The 25,670-nt window shown below is 45.3% G+C and overlaps 1 protein-coding gene across 1 annotated transcript; it reads right to left on the bottom strand.

Moving 5' to 3' along the window:
* Positions 1-8,493: 8,493 nt before the first annotated feature.
* Positions 8,494-12,953, bottom strand: LOC120690735 (phosphomevalonate kinase, peroxisomal-like). Its single transcript, XM_039973520.1, has 10 exons — positions 12,790-12,953; positions 12,519-12,669; positions 12,290-12,387; positions 12,060-12,172; positions 11,895-11,947; positions 10,722-11,117; positions 10,510-10,611; positions 9,630-9,857; positions 9,173-9,295; positions 8,494-9,005 (listed from the first exon to the last, which is right to left on the bottom strand). The coding sequence occupies exons 1-10, from the start codon at positions 12,795-12,797 to the stop codon at positions 8,739-8,741; spliced, it is 1,539 nt and encodes a 512-aa protein (XP_039829454.1). The 5' UTR covers positions 12,798-12,953; the 3' UTR covers positions 8,494-8,738.
* Positions 12,954-25,670: the final 12,717 nt, after the last annotated feature.

Raw genomic sequence — 25,670 nt, 5'->3', positions numbered from 1 at the left:
CCGGGAATGGATACTCTTAGTGAGTGCTTCAACAACGTGGACGTAGGGGGCGCCTTTGTGGCAAACCGAACCACGGGATATATCCTCGTGTCGAGAGTTCGCTTTCTCTCATCCCTCTCTTTTTAGCTTCCCCATTTCATATTGCAACTTGTGTGCCTTTACTTTCTTAGTGTAGTATTTTGCTAGGATTAGCTATAGGTTGCAAAACTCTTTTGGGATGAGGGTTTCACACTAAGGTGAACCATAGTTGCACATCTAGATAGCTTATTTTAATTTAAGTTTTGTGCAAACTAGTTGGAGCCATAGGTTAAGGTTTTAATAGTGCATAATTCACCCCCTTCCCTCTTAGGTTAGAGCACCCGATCGCTTTCAGGGATCATGAACAAAAAGCAAATGATAAGGAATAATTGTATTTGTTATATGTAACACAGCTGCAAGTGCACTAAAGGCAGCAGGGGACTTAGATTCCTCCAACAATACTATGCGCACATTAACAATTTCACAGGTGGGTTTGTTATTGCATAATTGCACGGCACGGTGATGGATACAACTTTATTTATCTGAGATAACCAAGCACCAGATAGCATATTAGCATCAAAGAATAGCCTCAGTTTGTAATGTTGGTGGCATGGAATTTGACTATATATAGTCAGTCTACTGCAACGACACAAGTAGTGCTTCGAACACTAGTCAATATTGTTGCCCTGTCCAGTACTCCGGTCAAGTCATATTTTGGGCATCGATACAGTAGTTATCAAACACACTAATTTGACATGTAATTATCGACACAATATAGAAATTCTGCGATACGGTGGAACTATAGTTGTCATGACAAATCTAGCTATAACATTTTTTTGAAGTTTTATTGAAATTTTGAACCGTTGCAGTATTTCAAGTGCATGCTATATGATTTCAGTAAAACACTCCCCCAACTGGAAAATATATTTTTACAGGAATCTTTTGCTTTTGCCGTGAGGCGGTCCGCCTTCTTGCTTTCACAACTAGAATGTTTTTTTTTTCATTTGGCATCGCTCCATTAACATCCTTGCTCATTTTTGCTTCTTCAAACTTACTGAAGGTAGCGGCAAAACTGAAAAAAGGGTAAAAATTCAATGGGAAAAGGCAAGAAGTAGGACCTAGCTCTTTAGCTGGGGAAAAAAACAAAGTTTTTCACTTTGTACTGTACTCGTTCGGTGAATCGTGACGTATCTTCTCAAGATCGAAGTCAGAAGAATCAAGGAAAGAATCTACGCAGCTACTGGTTACTTGTATAAAAAAAATTATAGCACTGAAAGAAAGGTGGCAAGCATCCGTTGGAAGCTCCTAGATAGAGAATTTCAGTGCAATTTACAGTCCTGTGTATTATACCATTTTGCGATTGCTCCACAACGATGGACTTTTCCCTCTAATTTTAATTGTGTGGGCGCACGCCGGAAGATTAGATGCTTCAACTTGTAAGATTTTGTCTATGGCATCATCTATCGTTCACTAAATAACAAGATAGATGAGCACACTCAAGTGTCTGGGAAGTTTAAAATTATCGGAGCCTTTAGCTTGTTCCCATGTATTGATATATTGCATCACTGCTCACACAACAGTATTATATTGTCTCTACCATGGTTACTGGAGCTAAGAGTGCAATGCATAGTGTTGGTAAATATGTTCCATATGACCATATCAGATTCTCTTAAAAGGAATCTTCCGTAATGCAAGTCTCAACTCTCAACATATGTTCATGAGTGTGCTGTGCTGTCGCCTAGAGACATGCTGTATATGCTTACAATACAAGGCTGCAGCTTTAATCCCACTACTTCCCAACCTATCTGCTGAAACCCTAACTTTACACTTCATCAAAGCATGCCTTCTTCTTCTTCCCACAAGATTGTAGATACCACGGGCGGGCCCAGGAATTAGGAGGTGGGTATTCAAAATTTCAAAAGGTGTAATTTTTTTTATTGTTCAAAATTTATAAATTACAATAATAGTTTTTAAAATAAAGATCAAATTTATCACTAGTCAGCTCAGCTTGATTTCGCTCAAACTGCTTCTGTTTGCTCGCCCATGCTCCACAAGGCACGGACTGCTGGAGTGTCAGAGCTTTGGAGGGCCTGCCATCATGGCGAAGTGGCAACACCTTGCCTTGGCCGTGCGCACCATGCCATGCACGGTCGAGCCCTGCGCCCCTGCCTAGCTGAGGTGCTGGCCTGGCCGCTACTCGCATCTTGTGGCCCGCTTGGTTACCAAGCCCATGACGACGTCTATCTGCCCGGCCGCGGAGCCCCTACCCTTGTCCGTCCTCGCGGTCGACGAGCCCCTCCATTTGTTTGTCCATCTGGCTTCGTCGTGCCCTCATTGCCGGGATTGCTGATTCGAGGAGCTAGGGTTGCGGTCTTGCAGCTGGGGATTGGAAATCGAGGGACCGAGTGGACGCATGAGCGTTTGGCCTGCCTATCAGGCTGGCTCACTAGCTACCTGACCACTAATGGACTTGTGGACCGTCGGGTAGGGAGGGGTAGAACATGGGCTGCTATGATTTTTCAGCACGAAGCAGAAACTAGAAATTTGAAAACCTATTATGTCATGTAATATTTGCATTTTTTGCATCATATGTATATGATACACTGTATATAAAAAAATTACCAGAAATAATGGGTATTCGTCTGAATACCCTTGCTACAACTTGGGCCCGCCCCTGGTAGATACTCATCAGCACCTCCTGGATGGTAGCTGTAACACCCCTGTGTTAATTGTGCTCGCTAATCGTGGACTCAAGTTCATCATTAGCGTTAATCGTGTTCGCATAGTAATCATTGTTTTAGCTATGTTTGACCCCGTTTTTCTCGATGATCCGAGTTTCGAATCAACTTATGCCCAAAACGAAAGTTGTAGCTCTTCTTTTGCTCTACAACTTCTATTTTGGCCAAATTTCAAGTTCCTATATCAAAATTTGAGTTTTGGATGGTCAAACACGAGTCAAATTTGAGTCAAACAAGTACACAGTGGTTCACTGTGCTCGGCACTGTGACGCCCATACTGGCGTCGGCGATCGCGCCCGACCTCAGCGTCTGAGCGCCGCTCTTATCCTCGCGGACGCCTCGAAGTTTCCCGTCCCGTCCCGTTCATCCCTTCTCCTTCCTCGGAGCACGGCGAGCCGAAGCGAGCAGAGCTCGTCGCGCCGGTCGCCCCTCGCCGCTGCAGCTCGTTTCCTCACGCCCCAAGCCACTTCACCTCGCCCTTTGCCTCCTCCAAGCAGTCCCGAGCTCAGCCGCGCCCTCCGCCGGCCGAATCAAGCCTGCAGACGCCGTCCACCATTGAAGCTCCACGCCGAGCTCCGCCCTCTCCGTCGACGACCCCCTTCCGGCCCTCCTCCACTCAAATCGAGCCCGCGGTGAGCTTCCCCACAACCCCCTCATGCTCCCCGTCCATTTCCCCTTTTGATTCCGGCGCCACCGCCGCCGATTCGCCGCCGTGGACGCTCCGCGCGCCACGCGCGCACGCCGCCGGCCCTCCCTGCGCGGGGCCGCTCGCCCTAGGGCCGCCTGGACCCCCTGGCCGCGGTGCGCCCCGCCTCCGCCGCCGGCCGGCCCTGGCCGGGCCGGAACGTTGAGCGCCGCCGCGCGCCCTGGCTTGTGTCACCGCGGGCCGCCGCGCGCACGTGCCCCCTCCCTCTGCGCCTCCCTGCGGCCGCCCGACTCCGCCTGTGCCGGCCCCGCCGGGCTGCCCCGGCTGCGGGTGGCCCAGGCCGCGCCGCCGGCAAGCCGCCGGTCGGCCGCCGCCGCCGTGGCCACGGCCTGGCCCTGCACGGGCGAAACAGGGGAGGGGGAAAGGGGAACAGGGGCGGGCTGGGCTCCCTGACGGGTGGGACCCGGCTGTCAGCCCCCCTCTTTATGTTTTTCTTTTTAGTTATTTCGACTGAAGTTTCAAAATTGCATAGAAATTCGCAGAAAAATGCTAAAAATACAAAGTAAATTTTGTTAGTTTTCTTAGATCCAGATCTTCAGAGGAAAAATACTTGTGCTTATGAAATGTCATTTTTTTCTGATGAAAATTCAGTTTGAGTTTAAGCTAGTTTAATTATTACCGGTTGTTCTAGGGCTCTAAAAATTATGAAAACTTTGCAATGGCTTACTCTTTATATGTGTAGTCCACTGAAAAATTTCCAGGTGCATGGCCTTTGTGCATGTTTGTGGATCTGTTAGTATTTGATTTCTTTTCTAGGGTTAAAATAAATACTCTCAATCATCAATAAATGTTGGAAAATTTGGGTGGCATGCTTTATTGCTATCACATTGAGCTGGTAAATTTTTGTTGCTAGATCATGTGTGCAAGTTAGGTTTTTGTTTATAAATTATCCCTAGCGATGCTCTTTTCTTTATTTAAATGTTGTTAGTTAATTATTTCATGCTTGTGTACCTCAACAAAGCAAGCGTCTGTCTTAATCCATGCTGTTGTAAGCAAGTTTACTAGTTATTGTTTTGAAGGAAACACTTCAGGCTAAAACGAGTTGAATTTCTGAACTGCATGGCATTGCATCGTTTTGAAATGCATCACATCTTAAGCCCTCATGCGTTGCACTGTGTTCTAACTGTTGCATGACATTCTTTTTCATACGTGTAGACGCCGCGAACGAAGTGGCCTACGAGCTGATCGCCGATCCGATCCAGGAGCCGCAGGCGGGAGAGCAGCAGGAAGACGCAGGCGAGCCCACTTGCGAAGAAGTTGCTGACCCCGCTGACCTGCAAGGCAAGCCCCGGAGCATAATCATAATTTAATTATTCAATGTTTATTTAAGTATTTGTGCATTTAAGTTTTAGGAGTTGTATGAAACCCTAGTATGCATGTTCTCCCTAGGTACCTGTGAGTCCATACTAGTGTGCAGGTATCGTTAGCAATGCTTTGCTAAGTAGGATCTCGGTAAAAGTCGAGTGATTACTGTCACTCGCGTGTTTTAGGATCTTGATTCCTTAGCTATGGCTTTGAAATGAGTTGTTGAGTAAAAAGAAATGGAGACCGGGCGGAAATGAGTTGGATTATTGGTATGGAATGGATGAAAAGAAATCTCCGCCTGTGTCGATTGAGGACCTTACCGTTGTTGGCCCTGATGACAGAGGATTGAACAGTACTAACCACATGCCGGAAGTAGGAGGTAGTCGAAACCGGTAAGCTGTGTACCGCTTTACAACGATAGTTTGAATTCCGACCTGCTACGCTGGGCGTGGAAGTTGGCGGGTGTTGGATAGGATGCCGCCTTCGGGTTCTCTGTGAGTTCACCGGGAGGGGCCCATCACCTGGGTTTTATCAGGCGTGGTTCAGATGTCGTGGTAATGATGGAAACAGTTGACGCGCGTGGCCAGACGGGGCTTACATGTGTCGTGTGAGTTAGGTCCACCTTGCAAAGTTAAATCGGATCGATTCGCCGTGACTCGCAGATATGAGAGCCTTGGTCACTGCGTCACATCGTAGTAAGAAAGTGGAATGAAAATGGAATGGAAAAGGTTGGTTTGTGAGTTACTGAGATTAATCTGATCTACCATGTGTGCTCTAGATGGTTAGGCGAATTTAGTTAATAATCACTGTACTAAATGTAGCTAAAATATTGAAAGTAATGATTCACTTCTAGCAGCCTTTCAGCAAAAGAACTCCAGAGCCAAAAAGCTTTGCATGTCTAGGTAATGGGCTAAGTATACCCAGAGTCGGGTAAGGCTTGTTGAGTATTAGTATACTCAGGGTTGTTGTTGTAACCCTTCTGAGCAGGTTGTGTCCCCGCTGACTTCGAGGAGGTCTGTGCGTCCTGGATTGGACAGCCGCTTCCTCTGGGTTGAACCGTCGGGTGGGCCCCGTCTTCCCCGTGAAGATCGGGCAGGTTGGCATCACATCGGTGGGCAGGATGTGGAGCTCACTTTGTATCGTCGTCGTGGTTATCGTATTGTATTTCGAACTCGGTTTTAAACCTCCGCTGTGCTTTTGAACTCTGTCGTTTGTACTTAAATCTTTTATGTAAAACCTGTGTTGTAAATTAATTTGAAGATTTCTGTATACTGGTATCACCTGTGCTCGTCTTCGTACGGGTCTGCTAGTGCAATTGTGATCCTGGAGTACAGTAGTTTAATCGGGATTTACCCGACTGTCAGATTACACCGTTTTAATTGCACAATAACTTGATTAGTATTAAGATGATGGTTAGCGCACTTAAGCCGGTTTAATTTGGGCTGTGCTGCTACAGTAGCCATTCGAGGAGGAGACTACTTCAACCTGATCGAATCAAATGGAGAAAGTTCATGGTAGTGTGCTTTGGTACTTCAATCAAGAGCCTTTTACTTACCCTTATAATTTAGCTAGACCCTTATGCTCCAGACATGGAAGAGCATGGGACAATTTTATATAAATTGGGACATATATATGCACCGAGTAATTATTTAGGCTCAATTCATCTTTTTAATATAATAGGCAACTCTTCTGACTGTTTCATTTCAAAAAATTAATTAGCTTCAAAAACCTAAGGTGCCATCAAAAACACGAAATTATTCTGACGGTTTGGAAGAAAGAATTTACACAAATTAAAGGATCGAACAAGAAACAATCCTTTCAACCAATCTATAGTAGTATTTGATTTCTCCTCGTTCCAAATTAAGAGGCCTTCATCTAATACCTCGGATAAGGCCATGTACTTGACTGTGAGAAAAGTTGAGAGCAACTGAGCTGTTCCCACTAGTGCTGATCAGCACCTTCCCTCCGACTCTGCAGCACACCATACCTCGGAAACAATATGATAATCTAGTCCGATCCATGAGTCAACTACGAAGGTGGCGTAAGGCTACATTCGCCTCTTTCCCCCAAGAGCTTTTCACGTTTTCTACGAGCAAATACTCGCCATATATTCCTCTTCTGCGCAAGCAGATCTGTCATGCAGAGGGGCCGGGATGCCCTTCAGCGAGGAGCCAGCAAAAGATATGCATTGCACAGGATATATGCCTGAGGTACAGATCAGCACAGAGTTAGTTTACATGGGACGAAAACGAGATGAGAACGACGCCATGTGCGACCTCCCCTTTCGATTTATCTAAAGTGCCCCGAGAATGTACTTGGTGTACCATGACTGTACCCACATGCAGATATCTTAATGATGAACTTGGTGAAGGTAGGCACAATGTTCTCCAACCAGACGCCTGCTTAGTGAGCTCAACTTTTCGTCAGGGTAATCCCTGCTAGCTCTAATCTCTCTATGTTTATTCATAAAGGAGAGGGCTCGACGCTTCCACCACCACTTTTGGTTTGATGAATGGGTGTTTACATGATCGACCTAGGTGGCGCCCCAAATGATAGACAATGGGCGGGGCGGCCTCAATGGGGCAAGTCGATACTATAGCCACCGACCCAACTTTCTCTCAACTCCATCTCACCAATAAGAATTCTTCACCACCATATCGTTCCTCCTTCAGGTCCCTTCTTTTCCCCTTAACACCCTTTCTTTCCTCCCTCTCGTCACCTCTCCCTTTTCTAGACAGGCTCCGTTTAGAAATTAGAATAACTGATTAATTTCACAGAGCATCGACTCCTTTTATATTGCAAAAGGTATAAAAGAATTACCTAAGATTTATTTTACCGAACTATGCGCCTTTTTTTATTGATGTGCACGAATATGGTTTGGAGTTTATTTTGTGGTAACTTGGCCTAGTTGTTTGGCAACATAGTGCCGTGTAGAACGATGGTTCGAAGCAGCCTGTTCGGCTGGGTGGGAAATCCGCCAGCGCTGGCTGGAGCTACAGTGAAACGGCTGGAGCTATAGTGAAACGGCTGGAGCTACAGTGATTTCCCCCCTCACAGCCGCAGCCGGTCCCAGCGATCCGAACAGAGGACCACTGACTTATGCAGCCAAGGGCCAATAATAATAAAAGTCATGCATATTTTACGAACAAATTGAAGTTGCACCGATTGGTGAATGGCGAATACCTAGCATTCCGGCCGTGACCTTCTTCATTTCCCAAAAGCCAAATTCATAGGCTACAAGCTGACCTCCTCCAAGGCTCAAACTTGAAATACATAAAGCATCCGGTCCTAGACCTTCCACATTTGTGGTCTTCGCGTTCCCTGACGAAAGGCCAAAGCGAGCCCTATCCCAGCTAGGATAAGAACAAGGGAAAATTCGATTCATGCCACAACAACTCCGTGAATTTGGGTTTCACGTTGAAAATCATGCCACTCAATGGCATGGATTTCAACATGAAATCCAACTTCAAGAAGTTGTAGTGGCATGGATCCAACTAACCCGAAGAACAAACATCCTGACCTGCAAAACGGCTTTCTAGTTACGAAGGATCAAAACGACCAGCCATGCTGAATTGCTTACTCATGTGGAGGGTTCAAAACTAGAAGCTTAGATCGACACTCCATCATGTACAATCTAAATGTACTTCCACGGGATGGGACAAAATTTCTTATTCTGCACCATCGACAGTCGTAAACATGCTGAAGTCTCATGTAAACCATGGACGATGCGTTACAATACGGTCTATGAATTTATTAAAATAGTGGACATTTCATATCGTACATTCCATTGCTACAGGCACTGCTAAATCCACGGAAATCTCTTAACATTTCTCATTTTCTACGCTCATGGACGGTCCCTTTGAATAATGTGCTATCTTGCTGCAAGTGCAGCACTTATTTGCCATAATTGGGTACTTCTCAATGAAGAGATATTAATGTTACACCTTAAACATAATTTATTAACAACAGTATCAATTAATTTGAACGGATGATACAGCTGCTGAAACCTCCCTGGTTCTTGGGTCAGCATCTTCCAGTGAAACACCCCGGTGGTCTCCTCGAACAAGAAGTGGCAGAACGCCAGCTGAGCTCCAGGCACTTGCTACAGCATTACTTGCATCGCCCAAAGTCACTGAAAAAACTGCATCAAAGCCACCAGCTCCAGGAACTCCAGCTAGTAGAACACCCTCCATATTCATAGTGGCATCTAGTAGTTGTGTTTGTGACTCTGGCTCAATCTACAAAATTAGGGCAAAAGGACAAACAAGAATGAATAAGAATATTGACACTATTGACATACCAGTAGTGATTCATGTTGCTGTGATTATGCTAAACATCACACCCAAGATACTTCTTAGAACATGCTATACTACAACACTTGCACTTTCATAAGAGGGGGTCTTACTGGAACACCGGCTGCTATGCCCATCTCACGCATATGAAGCCTTATCTCAAGGAAAGCATCCCTTGCAGCCAGCAGTGATCTAACAATTGCTTCTTGATGTTGGTTAGTAGCCACCTCTGTCCACTGGTGAGAACAAAGAGAAGAGTATACTTTAAAAAATGGCTGCAATTTTTTTTATAAAAAAAAGCAATAGAGATTACTTTTTTACTTTCTTTTCCCCTCAGATTTCAGAATAAAGTGATAGGTGGCGATTAAAAATGGTTTTTTAAAGCTCTGGAGAAACAAAAGGGCAAAAATATTAATCTTTATCCTTTTTGCGAGAATAAGGTTTATTCTAACGCAGTCATTTCCCTGTTTATCAATCTATTACTCCAAACAACGTAGGTTGTTTTCAGAAATTTGAGTGCAACCTAATAGATATCGATATAAGTATGTAACAAAAAAAAATTGTAGTTACCTTTCCATGTGCAAGACGACTACAGGACCGCACTACGGATTCATATGCCTCCTGGTGCTCTTCAGAAAGTTTTTTTAAGATTCTCAGTTGGTTCTCCAGCACTGTATTGGCAATTCCCAGCTTACTCCATGTATCTTTGGATTTCTCAGGGTCAGACTTCTGCCACCGTTTCACAGATCCAACCATTGATGGAGTAGATGTTCCTCCAGTTCCAGGTTCGCCAAGGAGCTAGCAAAAAAAAACCCAACAACACTCTATTAGAATTCTAGAAGACATCCTTACGAATCAACAAACAAAAACAACACCAAATAAAATGACAGAAAATACTGTTGGTTCATTAACAGAGGTTTCCCTTCTGGTTCTTACTCTGTCTTTTGAATAGAAACACAATTTTTGAATTGCATGCTTCAGAATTTTGGCTAAGAAATCAATTGTGCAAGGGCAAGGCAACAATTTTTTTAAACCCTGTGCTGTTACGCAATGCACGACACAGAAGTCTTATAATAGAAATCATGTGAGGAAACAAAGATAGAACTTTTCAAGGAATTTTTAAGCGGAGCAAAGCCGTGACAGATCCACCATTCTAAAACTTATCAATTTTCAAATCTGCATGGCATCAATATTAACATGACGTGCAAGTGTAACATATGTGACATGAGGTTATAACAGAAGTCTCATCCCATATGCTGTCACTATCAGCAAAGGCATGGCCTAATGGCTATAGCCTATAGGCATCATAGCATTGCATGTATTCAGTAAACAAATTGTCGCATATCACTGATAGAAAACCAGTAGTTCTGGTGGCCGGTGATAACCTGTAAAATGATTTGATTGCCATTTCATAAAACCCGACCATAAACCATGAGGCATGGCAACTTACAAGGGTCATCAGAGGAGGCAATGAAAATTGTGTATTCTCATGATCCCACCTTCGTGTAACAATATCTGATACTACATCGGACAAGCAAGTCCCACCTGTAGCCTGTAGATATTGCAGTACATAAATTACCGGTTCATCAAATGTAGTGAGATTCTAGTATTCTACTGACAAAGTAGATGAGCTACACATTATCTAGCACTGAAGTTTCTTACCTGAGCTGAGGAGAGTATTTCTGGAGAGAACCTTATGTAGCGCTGACTACCATAGACAGCAGCACTAACATCAAAACCACTTCCAATTTTCCTTTGTGCTATACAATGTGCACTTTGGGCGATAGCATGAAGCAAGTTAAGATCTCGTCCCGTTGCACCATCTCTGGAAGATTGTCCAGGACATGAAAGGTCAACAGCACCAAGATAGTGAAGAAGAGCTGCAACAACTGACGTGGTCATGGCAGCTGATGACCCAAGTCCAGTTTTGGCTACTTCAGGTTTACATGTTTCTCCAGTCATTGTTCCATTAGCAACTTCTGAGTTAAATGTAATTGAAGAGAATGGAGGCAATGAAAGCAATACCTCCGGAGTAAGAGGGAGACCACGTGCTTCAATCTGAACAAATAAAGGTAATTATTTCCAAATGATATAGTGTTTCCTGGGTGAGCATTAATTGTAAACATAAACTATGTCAAACAAGGAAACTTGATATGGTCTGTAGGATATATTTATACTATGTAAAAGAGAATGTAATTCAGATGTTGCCGTTTATTAAACAATTCAAGGAGAGAAACTTCTGAATGTTTTACAAATTGCACCCAGTAGTCCAGTTCATCAATTTGACATTTTACAGCTGGCCAATCCTTCAAATTTCATTGAATCTTTAGTTTTACAGTGCATAAAGCATAAGAAGAAGAAAAATCTACACAAACTTTATAAGAAAAAGAAATCAAACATTACATGCACATCATATGTCACTTATAAATATTCCAACACACTTTGAGTTCTGCATCTGATTTCCCTCTCTATAGTAAGAAGCCCCCTATACCAATTTTGGTCATAAGTAAAGTGATACTTTCTATCACAAAGGTATGATCACCATGGAGAGAAAAAATGCAGAATTAAAGCTAGTTAACACTTTACATTTTAAATTAGACTCTGACAACCATACTATTATTTTAGTTCAACATGTAGAGATCATAAAATGTATGTTCAAGATTAGACAGTTCATTTTTCAACTGACTGTTCAAATTAGAAAGCTAAAAGGAGCTACAAGGGTTATGTTAACATCAATTATCTCATCAACTATCTCTTTTCTTGACCAATTGCATTGGGCTTTCGGGTATAGTAGAGTTCTGCAAAAGGTAAGTTTATACAAATAAGAACATTTACCTGCTTTCTATAAGAGTAGAAGTCATTGCAACCCAGAATCGTAATGCTCAGACCTGCAAGAACAAGTTGAAACAGTTTACGGAAATGAAATGAAAATATGCTCCAGTATACATCAAATAATGTAACCAGTGTGTTGCTTTAGAGGTACTAAGAGAAGCTTCACACCTTGCAACAGCAGCTTATCTAGCGCATCCTCGCTCTCCTTGTCAGTAATGGTCGCTTTAGCGGCTGCTATGGAGAATTGTATGGCCTGCTCCACAAAAGGGTTTGCAGATTCCCTGAAATGCAATACTAAAACTATCAATGATACTAAAACCAAATTTGAGTTTCAGCAATAATTCAACAAAACACGAGCACTTTGCCATCATAATCGTAAGGAATCATGAGGAACTCGCCTTGCCGACGTCAATTGCAGCGTCGATTTCTTCAGGGACAGCTTGTATGTGGCCTCCCGGGAGAGCTGAGGGGACGCCACCTTGACATCCGTCCATGCCTAGCATCAGCAGTCAGCACATAGCACACAGGGTGAGGAGCAGGAGCAACTCGCTGTGGCTTCTGTTCTGACAGCAGCGGAATGACAGACAAATCTGAGAAGGGGGAGGAACGCAGTTAACGAAGGCTCACCCAGGCCCAGGAGTCGTCGGGGAGGCTGTCGCGGAGGGGGCGGACGACGGCGTAGAACCGGGCGGTGGTGCTGAGGACGAGGCCGGCGTTGGGGCGCTCCAGCACGAGGTAGCCCCCCGCGATGAGCACCTTCCCCGGCGCCGACGCCACCCTGCGCCGACGCGGCACGCGCGGCGGTCAGATCGGAGCCCAGAGAACAGAGATAGATGCGGAATCTAGCTGACTAGCGGACTAGAGGAACAGTGAGATGTCGGTGCTAGCGAATACTCACACTTCCATGGTCTTCGAACTGTCGCCGGCCGAGAGTTGATCGCCTCCGCTGGAGCTTCGCGGGCAGTGAAGAGAGGACGGGCTCCAGCAGCGCGCGTGGTACACGCTCTCGCGATCGGCGCGGGGGGAAGCGTACGGGTGCGGAGGAACCGAGGGAGGAGAAGTCGGCGACGTGGCCCGCGTGGCGGCGTGGGGACACCGCGGCGAGCTGCCGAGGGTGACATGACAGCCCAGATTCAACTGGACCAGGCCTCTCTCGTTGAATCTTGCGCGAGCCGTGTGGGCTAAGACCGACTAGGCCAGCCCGCGTCACTTCGGCCCGTCAGTTTTGGTAGAGGAATGGGCCGTGCGAGCTGGCTTGGGCTGAACGACGCGGCCGGGCTCTCTGCTGCTTCATGATGTGCCCTTTTTCCTTTTTTTTTCTTTTTTTCAAACAAGCTTTGGAGGTGTTTGAATCCAAATGCTAATCACTCTTTTCGCTTGCCTTGTAAGCCAACCAGTCAACAATATTTTTCTCTTATACTAAATTAGCATCAGTCACCAGTCAACAGTCAGCCAGCAGTATTTTTCTCTCATGACAAATCAGCACCAGCCACCAAGCATAGCCAAGCGAACAGAATGAATATCCCAAAATACTAAAGTCTAGCACTATCTTATCAAAACGAAAGTGCTAATAAGGAGGGCTCAAATTTATTCAAAAATCAAAAACTTTAGCAAAAATATAAGTGCCCATGGATGCCAAAAACTTTAGCACTCAACTTTGATCTGCCTAGCTACTTCTACTTGCTTCGAGAAGTTTGTGGAGTTTCCTCTCAAAAAGAGAGAGAAGTTTGTGGAGTTGAACAGTGGAAAAATACAAGGGGATCTGCAAGTGTAGTTGGGAAAAATGCGGTGCGTTTTCTGCAACTTCGTGAGTCACAGACTCGATTTTGATCTACTCTTTGACCGGGAGTCCTCATCTGCAAGACCTTGAGACCCCCCTGGAAGGCGGATAGACTGCCTGACACTGACAAGCCCTAATAGAGACAGATCCAGAAGAACTGCCCGGGGTAGGTGCGTCCGGTTATGATGCAGTTAGTTGGAGGAATATCTCAATCTCCCTGCACGCGAACCACCAGCAGCAGAGGCCCCCATCCAATTGGCAATCGCCCACGCCATCTGATGCGCGGTCAGATCGATCGTTAGCTGCAAATCAAGCCCCCTCCCTGCCCACTGGTCCCCATTAAACAAAGCCCGGTCAATGGGGGGCGCCGCGGGCAGGCGAGAGCGCGAGCTCCCTCCCGGCTCTGGCTCTTCCGACAGGGACACGTTGTGGTCCATGGCCTCTCGAGCCTGAAGGGCACCCGGCGATCGATCCATGGATCCATCCATCGACTGAGCAAGCAGCTGCATTATGAGCTGCAACCTCCAGCAGGAGAGCAAGGCATCTGCTCTACCTGATGGATCGATCAGCTGCCTCTCTGAAGAGAAAAAAATATATATATGTGTATATACAAGTGGCCTGCTCCCGGCCTCTCCTTGAGTATTGTTTGAACCACCGATCACCTGATCCTCAGAGGGAGCCTTGTTACAAGTATGATATGATGGTTGGGGACGTTGTTATCTTTTTTCTCTCTCTCTTTTGGTTGGCTTGTGGGGGCTGGTGGAGTAAAATAGGACAGGGATGGCATGTGAGACAATGTGGCTTTGTTCCCTATTGAATTATCGCTCTAACAAATTATATTCAGTCATCAATGGTTTCTTAATTCGGGGGGTCAACAGTTGAATTTCTGAACTTTCTGATGATATATATGGACACAGCGATGCTACTGACTTACTGAGTTAAACCGAAGTCCACAGTTACTAAAAGACCCTTCTACAACCATAGGTGAAAGACCTCAGTGCTCAACGCCTCAACTGAAAGAACATTTCACAAGTTGTTTAGGATCTGTACTGTGTTTAGTTACTATAAATTGAATGGCAGGGATTCTTCTCATTCCCATGCCTTTTTTTTTCTGAACAGCTTTGCAGGTTATATGTATTATATATAGTTGTTTCTAGAACGGAAAGATCCAAGTACAGAATGCTGAATGCATATATATTACAGGTATGGGCGTAAGAAAGAAAGAAAGACCCCAGACCGGGCCATGGCGCCGGAGCTAGGTTCATGAACCTAGCTCGACAATGATTGGTTCGTTGGGCCGAGAAAGAGACGACCGAACAGTTGGCGCGGTCTCGCGGGATGAGAGTGAGGGCGACGACGAATGATGGACGCCCGCAAGCTTTCGTCGCCTCATCAAAGTTTGCGAAAGCGTTAAAGGATCCCCTTGAACTAACCTTTTTTTTTAAATGCTCGCTTTTGTTGCTGCTAGATGAAGCAGATGAAAAGGAGCGCTCCTTGTTGTTGTTGTAAAGTGGGGAAACAAAAGTGCGCTGCACAACTGTAAATAAACAAGAGCCAGCTCCCAGCTCTCTGTTTGTTCGAGTGTGCGTGCCTTGCCTTGTCTTGCCTGCACGTCGCCACTCGAGCCTAGTGTCGTTTTTCTCCTTGGGGAAAGTCACTTGAAGCCATGATAGGACCTGGGATTTGCGAGTGTGTGTGACTGACATGATGAGCAATGATACTACAGCCCTTTTTTACTGTACTAGGTTAGTAGCAAATCCTAGGCACATTGATCGGCCGGCAGCTGCTTGAAGCCCGTGATTGCCGGCTTTGTACCCAAATAGACCGGATCACGCAAAGCATCAGACTTCGAGTAACCAGAGGATTGGATTGGAGGCCGGTGGCGTGCCGAGCCCTCAGGTTCAGTAGCGCCGTGCTGCTTTGTTCAGGCTTCGGTTTCTTTTCTTCTTCTTTTTTCAGATTCAAAAACTTGCCCGAGCGAAGGCGCGAAGCAACGTTCCTGTTGCTGGCCTTGCGGCCGGCCGGTCACGTGTCCGTGCTGTCGTAGCGTAGCCGCGTATGTACAGAGCTACAGGGCGCGCGGCGCGGGGGGGAGCATGCAGGCAGGCGCACTACGCGGCGGCGCCCTGCAGAGGCGCGCCGCGGTCGCCGGCCGGCGCCGCGCGGCGGGACAGGCGTGCATGGCCGCGAGGCCCGGTGTCGACGCGGCCGGCCGGCCAACGTGCACGTACATCTCCGCGCGCCCAGCTCGGCTGGCTAGCTGCAGCGTGCGTGTACACAGTACACTGCACGCGCTCGTAGTGACTGGACTGGGCGACGACTAGCTCAGCGTACGTGCGCTACACGACGCCGGCCCGGAGGTCGTACGCCGCGCCGCGCCGCGCGTTGCCGGCGGCGGCGACGTACGCGTTTGGAGCTATAGCGCCACCACTACTACAGAACAGGGCTTTGTTCCAGGCCATTTGTCCCGACAGCCTTTGGGCCCGGGACAATAGGTGGCTTTTGTCCCGGGTCCAACGGCTAGCCGGACCAGCAGGGGGGACATGTGCCTTTTGTCCCGGTTGGTGTCTCCAACCGGGACAAAAGGCCTTGGGCCCCTTATCCCCTTCCCTCTCCCCACGCCCGAGCCATTTAGCTCACTTGTTTTCTTGCTGTTCTTGGCTCGGGATAGAGGAGTTCTTGCTCATTTCTTCACCACATTTGTGAAGATCTTTGATTCCCCGTCCATCCATCGGCGCTAAAGGTTTGGGGCTTGTTTTTCTCTTCGTCCTTGGCTTGTATAGCTCATTTCATGCTTTAGAAATAGAGAAAATGTGTAGCTAGCTCATTTCTTGGACATTTAGCTAGCTAGATTGCATATGTAGGTGTGATTTTCTTTTAGATTTAGATTAGTATGTGGATAGTAGAAATTTTTTGAATGAGTGTAGACACTTCATGTGATGTACTTGTATATATGACCATATTGTGGATAGTTGATTTTTTTATTCATGAATGAATTAATGAAATGAGTATATTATAGAATTTTTTATATTATGAATGGATTATTTTGACACTCTAGTGATGTATTTAATCAGGCTCACATTGAAACCATCTAGAAGCTAAAAAAATCTTTATTTTGAAACAAGTATATGTCGTTAATCTCCATCCAACGGTGATGGCACTACCTTTCAGGGATACACGATGCGCTATAAGGACGTCGCAAATCGGTTGGTCGCATCACCAGCACTTCCGATTGATAAGAAGACAGCATTTGACACAGTCAGCATGGCCGTTGTTGTACTGAGAGCATATCAACAAGCATGCTGTCTGTGCCAAGTGTTGTGCCTATTAATCGTAAATGTTGGTGCTGCGACTGGCCGATTGGTGACATCCTTGTACCGCACCGTGTCCCCCCGAAAGGCTGTGTCATCACCGCAGGGTTGAGGTTAGTGACATATACATTTTCAGAAATAAAGGTTTATTTTTCTTCTAGAGGGTTTCTGGATATTGAAAAGAGTGTACTCCTAGAACTGAAGGGTGTCAAAGTAATTAGAAGTTATAGAGAATTCTTTCAATTAATTAGAGATTTCTTGAGGATTAATGATATATTTCGTCTTTTTTATATGATTTCATTGTTATTTACAAGAGTTATTAATCTGATCATTGTAATTGTAATAGTAAATAATTTGGAAAAAGAATATAGAGAATGCTTTTCATAGGGCAGCGCTCCGTTATTTGGAAAAAGAATATAGAGAATGCATGGCAAGGGGCGAGGAACCTCCGTTTGATCTTGAGGATTTATTGCGGCGTTACGGTTCGTCACCACCAAAATCGGAGGTTTCAGCTCCGCCATCTTCTTCTGCGCCAGCAAGAAATCCGTTAGAGCATTCTGCGTTCCAATGCAAGGACGGTTGAAAACCTATGTGTTGTTGACCGAATTTTTAAATTTCATGTATACTACTCCTTTGTTAAGTTCTGTAATGGATTAAGTACTCTTTTTAATTAATCAAGATGTATGATGGATATTACATATCTTTTAATTATTCATGTTATGTTACATTTAGTTTAATTTAGGTTTGATATATTTTATTTATTCGATACGTGTAAAGAATTCAAATCGATTTATTTAAAATGCAGATGGACCGGCAATGGATGTACAATGCTGACCGACGTTTGAAAGAATTCATTGATGGCATGCATTATTTTTTGTCTGTGGCTGAGGCAAACAAGCAGAATGGTTTTATGTGCTGCCCGTGTGTTCATTGCAATAATAACAAGGATTACTCATCTTCAAGAATCCTACACAGCCACATTTTCGCAAATGGTTTCATCAAGAAGTATGTTTGTTGGACGAAGCACGGAGAACAGGGGGTTACCATGGAAGACAATGAAGAAGAAGATTTTGACGACCACTTTCCCGGGAATGCTGGAATCGGTGCATTCGATGACGATATTCCCATGGAAGAGCCCGAAGTAGATGTAGCAGAAAATGATCGCAGCGACGATCTGGGGCAGGCATTGCACAATATGCAGGCAGACTGTGAGAGTGAAACGGAGAGGTTGAAGTTCCAGAAGTTGTTAGAGGACCACCATAAGTTGTTGTACCCAGATTGTCAAAATGGATTTAAGAAACTTGGCACCACCTTGGAGTTGCTGCAATGGAAGGCGACAAATGGTGTATCCGACAAGGGATTGGGTGAATTACTCAAACTTGTTAAAAAAATGCTTCCTAAGGACAATGAATTGCCTGCCACAACGTATGAAGCCAAACAACTTGTTTGCCCTTTGGGGCTGGAAGTGCAAAAGATACATGCATGCCCCAACGACTGCATCCTCTACCGAGGCGAGTACGAGAATTTGGATGCATGTCCCGTATGCAGTGCATTGCGTTACAAGATTAGAAAAGATGATCCTGGAGATGTCGAGGGGGAGCCTCCCCGGAAGAGAGTTCCTGTGAAGGTCATGTGGTATTCGCCTATAATACCACGTTTGAAGCGTATGTTTAGAAATAAAGATAATGCTAAATTGATGCGATGGCACAAAGAGGAACGCAAGAAAGGCTCGATGTTGAGACACCCCGCTGATGGGTCGCAGTGGAGAAAAATAGATAGAACGTACCCTAAATTTGATTTGGATGCGAGAAACATAAGGTTCGGTTTGAGTACGGATGGTATGAATCCTTTTGGTGAGATGAGCAGTGGTCATAGCACTTGGCCTATGACTCTTTGTCTGTACAATCTTCCACCATGGCTCTGCATGAAACGAAAGTTCATCATGATGCCAGTGCTTATCCCGGGTCCAAAGCAGCCCCGAAATGACATTGATGTGTACCTAAGACCATTGGTCGAAGAACTCTTATTGCTCTGGGGCGATGAAGGTGTACGGATGTGAGATGAATACAAACAGGAAAACTTCAACCTACGAGCATTGCTGTTCGTAACGATCAATGACTGGCCTGCTCTTAGTAACTTGTCAGGACATTCGAACAAGGGATACAAAGCATGCACACACTGTTTAGATGATACCGATAATATATGGTTGACTCACTGTAAGAAGGTTGTATACATGGGTCATCGTCGGTTTCTTCCCGTCAGGCATGCGGTACGAAAGAAGGGCAAGCATTTCAAAGGCCAAGCGGACCACCGAACAAAACCGATGCACCGTAGTGGTAAAGACGTCTTCAACATGGTAAAAGATCTAGAAGTTATTTTTTGGAAAGGGATCTGGTAGCCGCCCTGTTCCGAACGAAAACGGAATGGCGCCCATGTGGAAGAAGAAATCTATATTTTGGGAGCTACCATATTGGGAGGTCTTAGATATTCGTCATGCAATTGATGTGATGCACCTCACGAAGAATTTTTGCGTCAACCTGATAGCATTCTTGGGAGTGTACGGAAAAACAAAAGATACAGTAGAAGCACGTCAAGAATTGCAACGTATGGAAGAACGAGATGCGTTACATCCACAACAGCGAGATAATGGACGACAATACTTAAGTCCTGCCAGCTATACTCTTAGCAAGGAAGAGAAAGAAACCATGTTTGACTGCTTGAGCAGTATAAAGGTTCCATCTGGATACTCATCCAATATAAAAGAAATCTTAAATTTAGCAGAGAAGAAATTTACAAATCTCAAGTCCTATGACTGCCATGTGCTTATGACCGAACTTCTTCCGGTTGTGCTGCGGGGGATTCTGCTTGATAACGTCCGGTTAACCATCGTGAAGATATGTGCCTTCCTCAACGCAGTTTCTCAGAAGATAATTGACCCGGAGAATTTGATAAAGCTGCAAAACGATGTGGTGCAATGTCTTGTTGGCTTTGAGCTGATATTTCCACCATCTTTCTTCAACATCATGACACATCTTCTAGTGCACCTTGTCAAAGAGATTGAAGCAGAAACGGCCTCCTCCATGGTCACCCCCTCCGCCGCCGGCAAAGAAGCAGAAACGGCCGCCGGCAAAGAAGGTAGCTGCACCGGCTAAGGAGCCTCCAAAGACGAAGGAAAAGAAGAAGAAAACCAAGGAGGCTCCTATTAAACCCTGGGACATGAGCCTTGAAGAATGCGATCGGATAACTCAAGAAAGAGTTAAAGAGCACTTCAAGCCGAAGCCGAAGCCGGAGCCCAAGAAAGTCATAAATTCGATAGATTTGAAATTTTTTAAGGGAATGTGCGAAGCAAATAAGAGAAAATTCATTCCGAGAGACCCCCCTCAGACTACGAACGCACAATTATCAAAACTACTGAGAAAAAGAAGAGACAATCAAAGTCGTCGTCGTCCGATGTTCCACAGCTCGGAGCCAAAAAGAAACAATCAATAGAGCCTCTCGTAGTGGGACAGACGACGCAAGAACAAGACTTTGTTACATTTTTGAAAGAATCAAACCTGACGGCCGCTCAGATTGCAGGGGGAGAAGATATTCCAAAGGCCGATGTGGTCGTCAAATGGACGTTTGAGATCGGCAAAACTCTTGTACCCCCCGAAGTAGTGTCTGTGCTTCCAACGCAAATGTATAAGCTGCACCAGCACTACATGCGTGCGATGGCCGATTGCATCTTCATGCAGGGCGCAAAGATTAAAGATGACGATTTCTTACGGGGGGAGGCCATTATATGGATAAACTGGGAAGAAATTTACCAACTATTCCATCAGGAGGCCCTCGACATCTCTATGGTCGGCTTGTGGGTTCTGTAAGTATTTTAGTCTCCTTACGTATTGTTTTGCATGATCTCAACATACTGATCTCTTGATTTATTCGGTATCATGTAGAATGGAGATACATACTTGCAGAAGAAAGGGATACTCTCACCTCGGCTTCATCGACCCAATTACTTGTAATTGGAGGCTTCTACGCGACAATACCGATGAGATATTCCAAAACTTGTTCAAGTACATAAGCGTTCATCACAACAAGCAAATGATATTGTTTCCTTACAACTTTGCGTGAGTGATTCCTTCCGTCTTACTCTTTCTATTCTGTAATCAAATTGTTTAAACCTTAACTACCAAGAACTACCTCCGTATAATCTTGCAGTGAACACTGGGTCCTAATTGTCATAATTCCCGAGAAGAGCCTACTCATGGTTATGGACTCATTGAGGAGACCTCCAGAACAATACGAAAATCTTCTTAACATGATGAAAAAGTAATTCTACCACTACTCCGTCGGTGACCGATAATTTGAATCACTTTGTTACTTGACTATAATTGTTCTAATCATGCACAGGGTTTGGAAAGAATTCGCTAAAAATCATCCAGGCAAATTTGACAAGGAATTGAAGATCAAGACAGATTTTCCGGTACGCACTTGGATGATTCGTTGCACGATTCATTATTTTTATTATATATTCATGTAAATACCTGATAATTTCTTCTCTCTTAAAGTTCTTCTCTCTTAAAGTGTATGAGGCAGAAACCAGGCACTGTATTGTGCGCATACTATGTATGCGAGAACATCCATGGTCTGGTAGGTCTTCCAAAGGGCTGGATAGATTGGGAGGAGGAAGTAAGTAAAAAACTTGTTAATATTTGAACTCGTATTTTAATTAGTCGAAATTAATTATCCCCTTTTTCCATAGGTCGGGGAGATGCGCGATAAACTCATACCGGAGGAAAAGATTATGACGATTCAAGAACAATTCTCCGGATTTATTATTGAGCAAGTCCTCGATCCAAAAGACGAATTCTACTATAATGGAATATCTAATATTGACAATCACAGCAAATATGACAATATACGCGTATATATGTAATTAAGAACGAATATAACTATGTAAATATATATGTGTGTCTATGTATTAAATTTCTATTTATGAGTATGTATGTATGTATTAAATTTCCAAAAGGCGAATTCTACTATGTAATTAAGAACGAATATACCTATGCAAATATGATGGAGTATGTATGTATTATATATATAAGCACTCCAATAATATATGTGTGTATATATATATTTATATAATATTGGTCCTAGACATTTTCATATGTAAAGGAATTCACATGTATAGATATGTGTATACATATATATATAAGTGAATTAATTTATATATGAAAACTATCTAGGACAAATATTATATAAGTAACTATATATATGTATATATTAGTGGAGATCATACACACTGAATTCCAATACATAAGTTTAATTGAAATGCAAAAGTATAATTGAAATAGAAAAAGAATTGAGAAAAGAAAAACATGAAAAAAAAGAGACCTTTTGTCCCGGTTGGTAACACCAACCGGGACAAAAGGGTGCGCCAGCCACGTGGGCGCTGGCTGCACCTTTTGTCCCGATTGGTGTTACCAACCGGGACAAAAGGTCCTCTTTTGTCCCGGTTGCCAGACCCGGGACAAAAGGGCACCCCATTTTGTCCCGGACTGGCGTTCCCGGTTGGGAAACCGGGTCAACAGCGGTTTCCCAACCGGGACAAATCAACGTTTTTGTAGTAGTGCACGTACGTGCAGGGCCAGTGCATGCACTTGTGTGGGAGACACGCAAGGAAAGGCGCAAGCATCCTAGCTAGCTAGATGATGCTAGTTGAGCTTCATCAGAATGCTTGAGTGTAACGAACATGGCACATTTATGCCATTTCGAGTGATTTGGTGATCAAATAACAACATAACACTTGGACTAATATGATTGTTAAGATGATCATTCTCATGCTTTTAGGTTTAAGTGATGACAAAGAGAAAGAGAAGATAGGCGTAGCAAGGTCCAAAGGGCCACCCCTACGGATCAGGAGCACCGGAAGAACCGACGCCAGGGCATCGGAGCATCCGATGGTAGTCGGAAGAACCGACGCCATGGTACTTTGGTGCAGAAGGGAGTCGAAGACAAGTCAGGCTATAGGCATCGGTTGAACCGACGGGTCAAAAAGGGGGCATCGGTGCATTGGGCGTCCTATGTTACAGAGACGATGTCAAGACCCCAAGAGAAGATTCTTCAGCACCGGTTGAACCGGTGAGGCATTGGTGCATACCATCAGTGTAATGACGTCAGCTGTCAGGAGAAGATTTTTAAGCACCGGATGAACCGGTGATGCATCGGAACAAAGCATCGGTTTATGAGTCGAAGCTGTCAGGACTTCAACGGCTACTTCGGTTTATGAGTGACCGGAAGAACCGACGCTACCCCTGCCAGAGGCATCGGTTCTTCAGGTGATACGCAGATTTTCAGCTAACCGTTGGAGCAACGGCTACAAGACTTGGTGGCCTATATATACGCCTCACCCCGGCCATTTGAAGTTTGTTGGAGTTGCTGGACATCCCACACACACCTAAGAACATCTCCAACCCATACAAAAGCATCAAGGTCATATCCTTAGCCCTTAGCACACTTTGAGAGTGTTGTGTAAAGGATTAGCTCTTAGTAAGTGAAATTGCAAGGCTTCGTGTCTCTGTGCTGTGGTTCTTTAGCGAACCAAAACAAGAGCTTGGTGCGCCGGCACCTTGGAGCGTGAAGCTCGCCGGGAACGTCATCGACCCTCCGACTTGGTGTGGAGCGGCGACGACATCTTTGTGCGGGGGACGTGGAGACCCCCATCCTTTGTGGAGAAGCTCCTTAGTGGAACCCGGGGTCAAGGTGACCGTGATTGTGTACACGGAAGAGACTTGGTGTCCGAGTAGCAATACTCTTAGTGAGTGCTACAACAACGTGGATGTAGGTGTGCTTTTGTGGCTAACCGAACCACGGGATAAACACCCGCGTCAAGAGTTTGCTATCTCCTATCCCGCTCTTTAAGCTTCCGTATTTCATACTAGCAATTTGTGTGCCTTTATTTTCATAGAATATTTTCTTGATAGAAAAGGCTATAGGTTGCTAAACTCTTTTGGGATAAGGGGTTTCACACTAGAACAACCTAGTTGCACATCTAGATAGCATGTTTTAGTTTAAGTTTTGTGCAAACTAGTTGGAGCCATAGGTCTAAGTTTTTATTAGTGCCTAATTCACCCCCTCCCCCTCTTAGGCTAGAGCACCCGATCACTTTCATTGAGCTGTGGAGCACGAGTTGGCAGCAGTGTTCGCCGGCTTGCGTGCATCTACAGGCACTGCTTGGACTCAGGACTAGTACCCCACGTTTTCACTGTACAGAGAGAGAGCATGCCCATGCATCCTCCTACCTATAGATGAGTTCTATGCAACACGAATACGGATACGTGTATCGGTATTGGAAGGATACGGATACGCGGATACGGCAATTTCATAAAAAACCCGATACGCGGATACGTTTTACTATTTTTTAAATAAATAAATAATAGCACATATTAAGTTTGTAAAAGTAGTAAATTACCTTGCAACAATGTTCTGGGAACTAAAATGTGAGGGAATATAAGTTTTAGGGACTAGATTGTGAGAAAATTGAATTTATAGCGACTATATTGAGAGAAAAAAGAAGTTTCAAGGATCAAAATGCGTCACAACTTCATATATTGATATGTCCTATAATAATTGAAAAATAGAAGAGGTAAAATGAAAATCCCTCCCCCTCCCTCTCCCTCTCTCCCCGCCTGCCCCTGGCGGCCATGGAGCTCTTCCTCACCGGCAACTCTCAGTCCGCGCTCCCTCCCCCTCTGCCTACCCTCCTCCTCCTCTCTGCTCGGCGCAGCATCCGCCGCCACCGGATCTCCCCCTCCCCCGCTGCTTACCCTCCTCCTCTCCGCTCGGCGCGGACGGCCGCGAGCAGAGCGGCGCGGCGGAGCGGCGGAGGCGCGAGGAGCAGCGCAGGTGGCGCGCATGGCCATGGGAGGAGCGGAGCAGCACGCGGCCGCAGGCGAGCGGAGCAGCGCGGACGGACCGAGCGGCGTGCGCGGCCGGCGAGCAGGGACAGAGGCTCGTCGCGTATCGGCACGCGTGGCCGGCGAGCGGATACGTATCGGCTCGCGTATCCAATATTCATGAAAATAATAAGAATTCTGATACTCGGAGGATATGTATCCAAGGCGTATCCGACATGTATCCGTATCCGATACGTATCGGATACGCGATACGCTACCTTAGCGGCGTATCCGTGTTACGTAGGATGAGTTGCAGTCTCGCAGACGCGACGGGAGTGGTGAACAGCACACGCGTACACTTCACCGACAAGCTAAAAGGCAGGCTCCAGCGTGCGTACATTTGACTCGATGCTAGCAGTAGCACGTAGTTGCTGCTGGCTCGTATGTTTAGGAGATCGACCAGCTAGCGCTAGTGTCGCCTAGAGCAAGCTGGCTATTACAGCATTACTACCAGGTTTTTTTTACCGACCGGTGAGCCCAAATCGCAGCTCACCGATTATGGTATACTGGACTGGTTTGACCGGTTACCGAAAAAACCCGGCCAAATTTAAATTCCAAATAAAAAACGACAGTTCCACCGGTTTCTACCGGTTAGCCGCCCGGTTAGGCCAGCAAACCGCTCCGGTTTGAGCGGTAACCGGTGATTTAAACAAAAAATCCGACGGTTTTAAAGTGGTTCTCTGGTGTTAAATAAATGAAAATTTTGGCATAAGCTATGCACATATTAATGTAAAAGACCACACCAAAA

The sequence above is a fragment of the Panicum virgatum genome, chromosome 9N (genome assembly GCF_016808335.1).
Source record: "Panicum virgatum strain AP13 chromosome 9N, P.virgatum_v5, whole genome shotgun sequence".
Lineage (NCBI taxonomy): Eukaryota > Viridiplantae > Streptophyta > Magnoliopsida > Poales > Poaceae > Panicum > Panicum virgatum.
This window is presented reverse-complemented; position numbering and strand designations above follow the sequence as displayed.

Bases quoted from the DNA above. Each gene is read 5' to 3' on its own strand.
- LOC120690735 (XM_039973520.1), bottom strand. The intron at 12,388-12,518 runs GTGAGCCTTCGT...TGCTGATGCTAG, and splicing joins CCGACGACTCCTGGGCCTGG to GCATGGACGGATGTCAAGGT. The intron at 9,858-10,509 runs GTAAGTTGCCAT...TTTTTTTGCTAG, and splicing joins TGCCTCCTCTGATGACCCTT to CTCCTTGGCGAACCTGGAAC.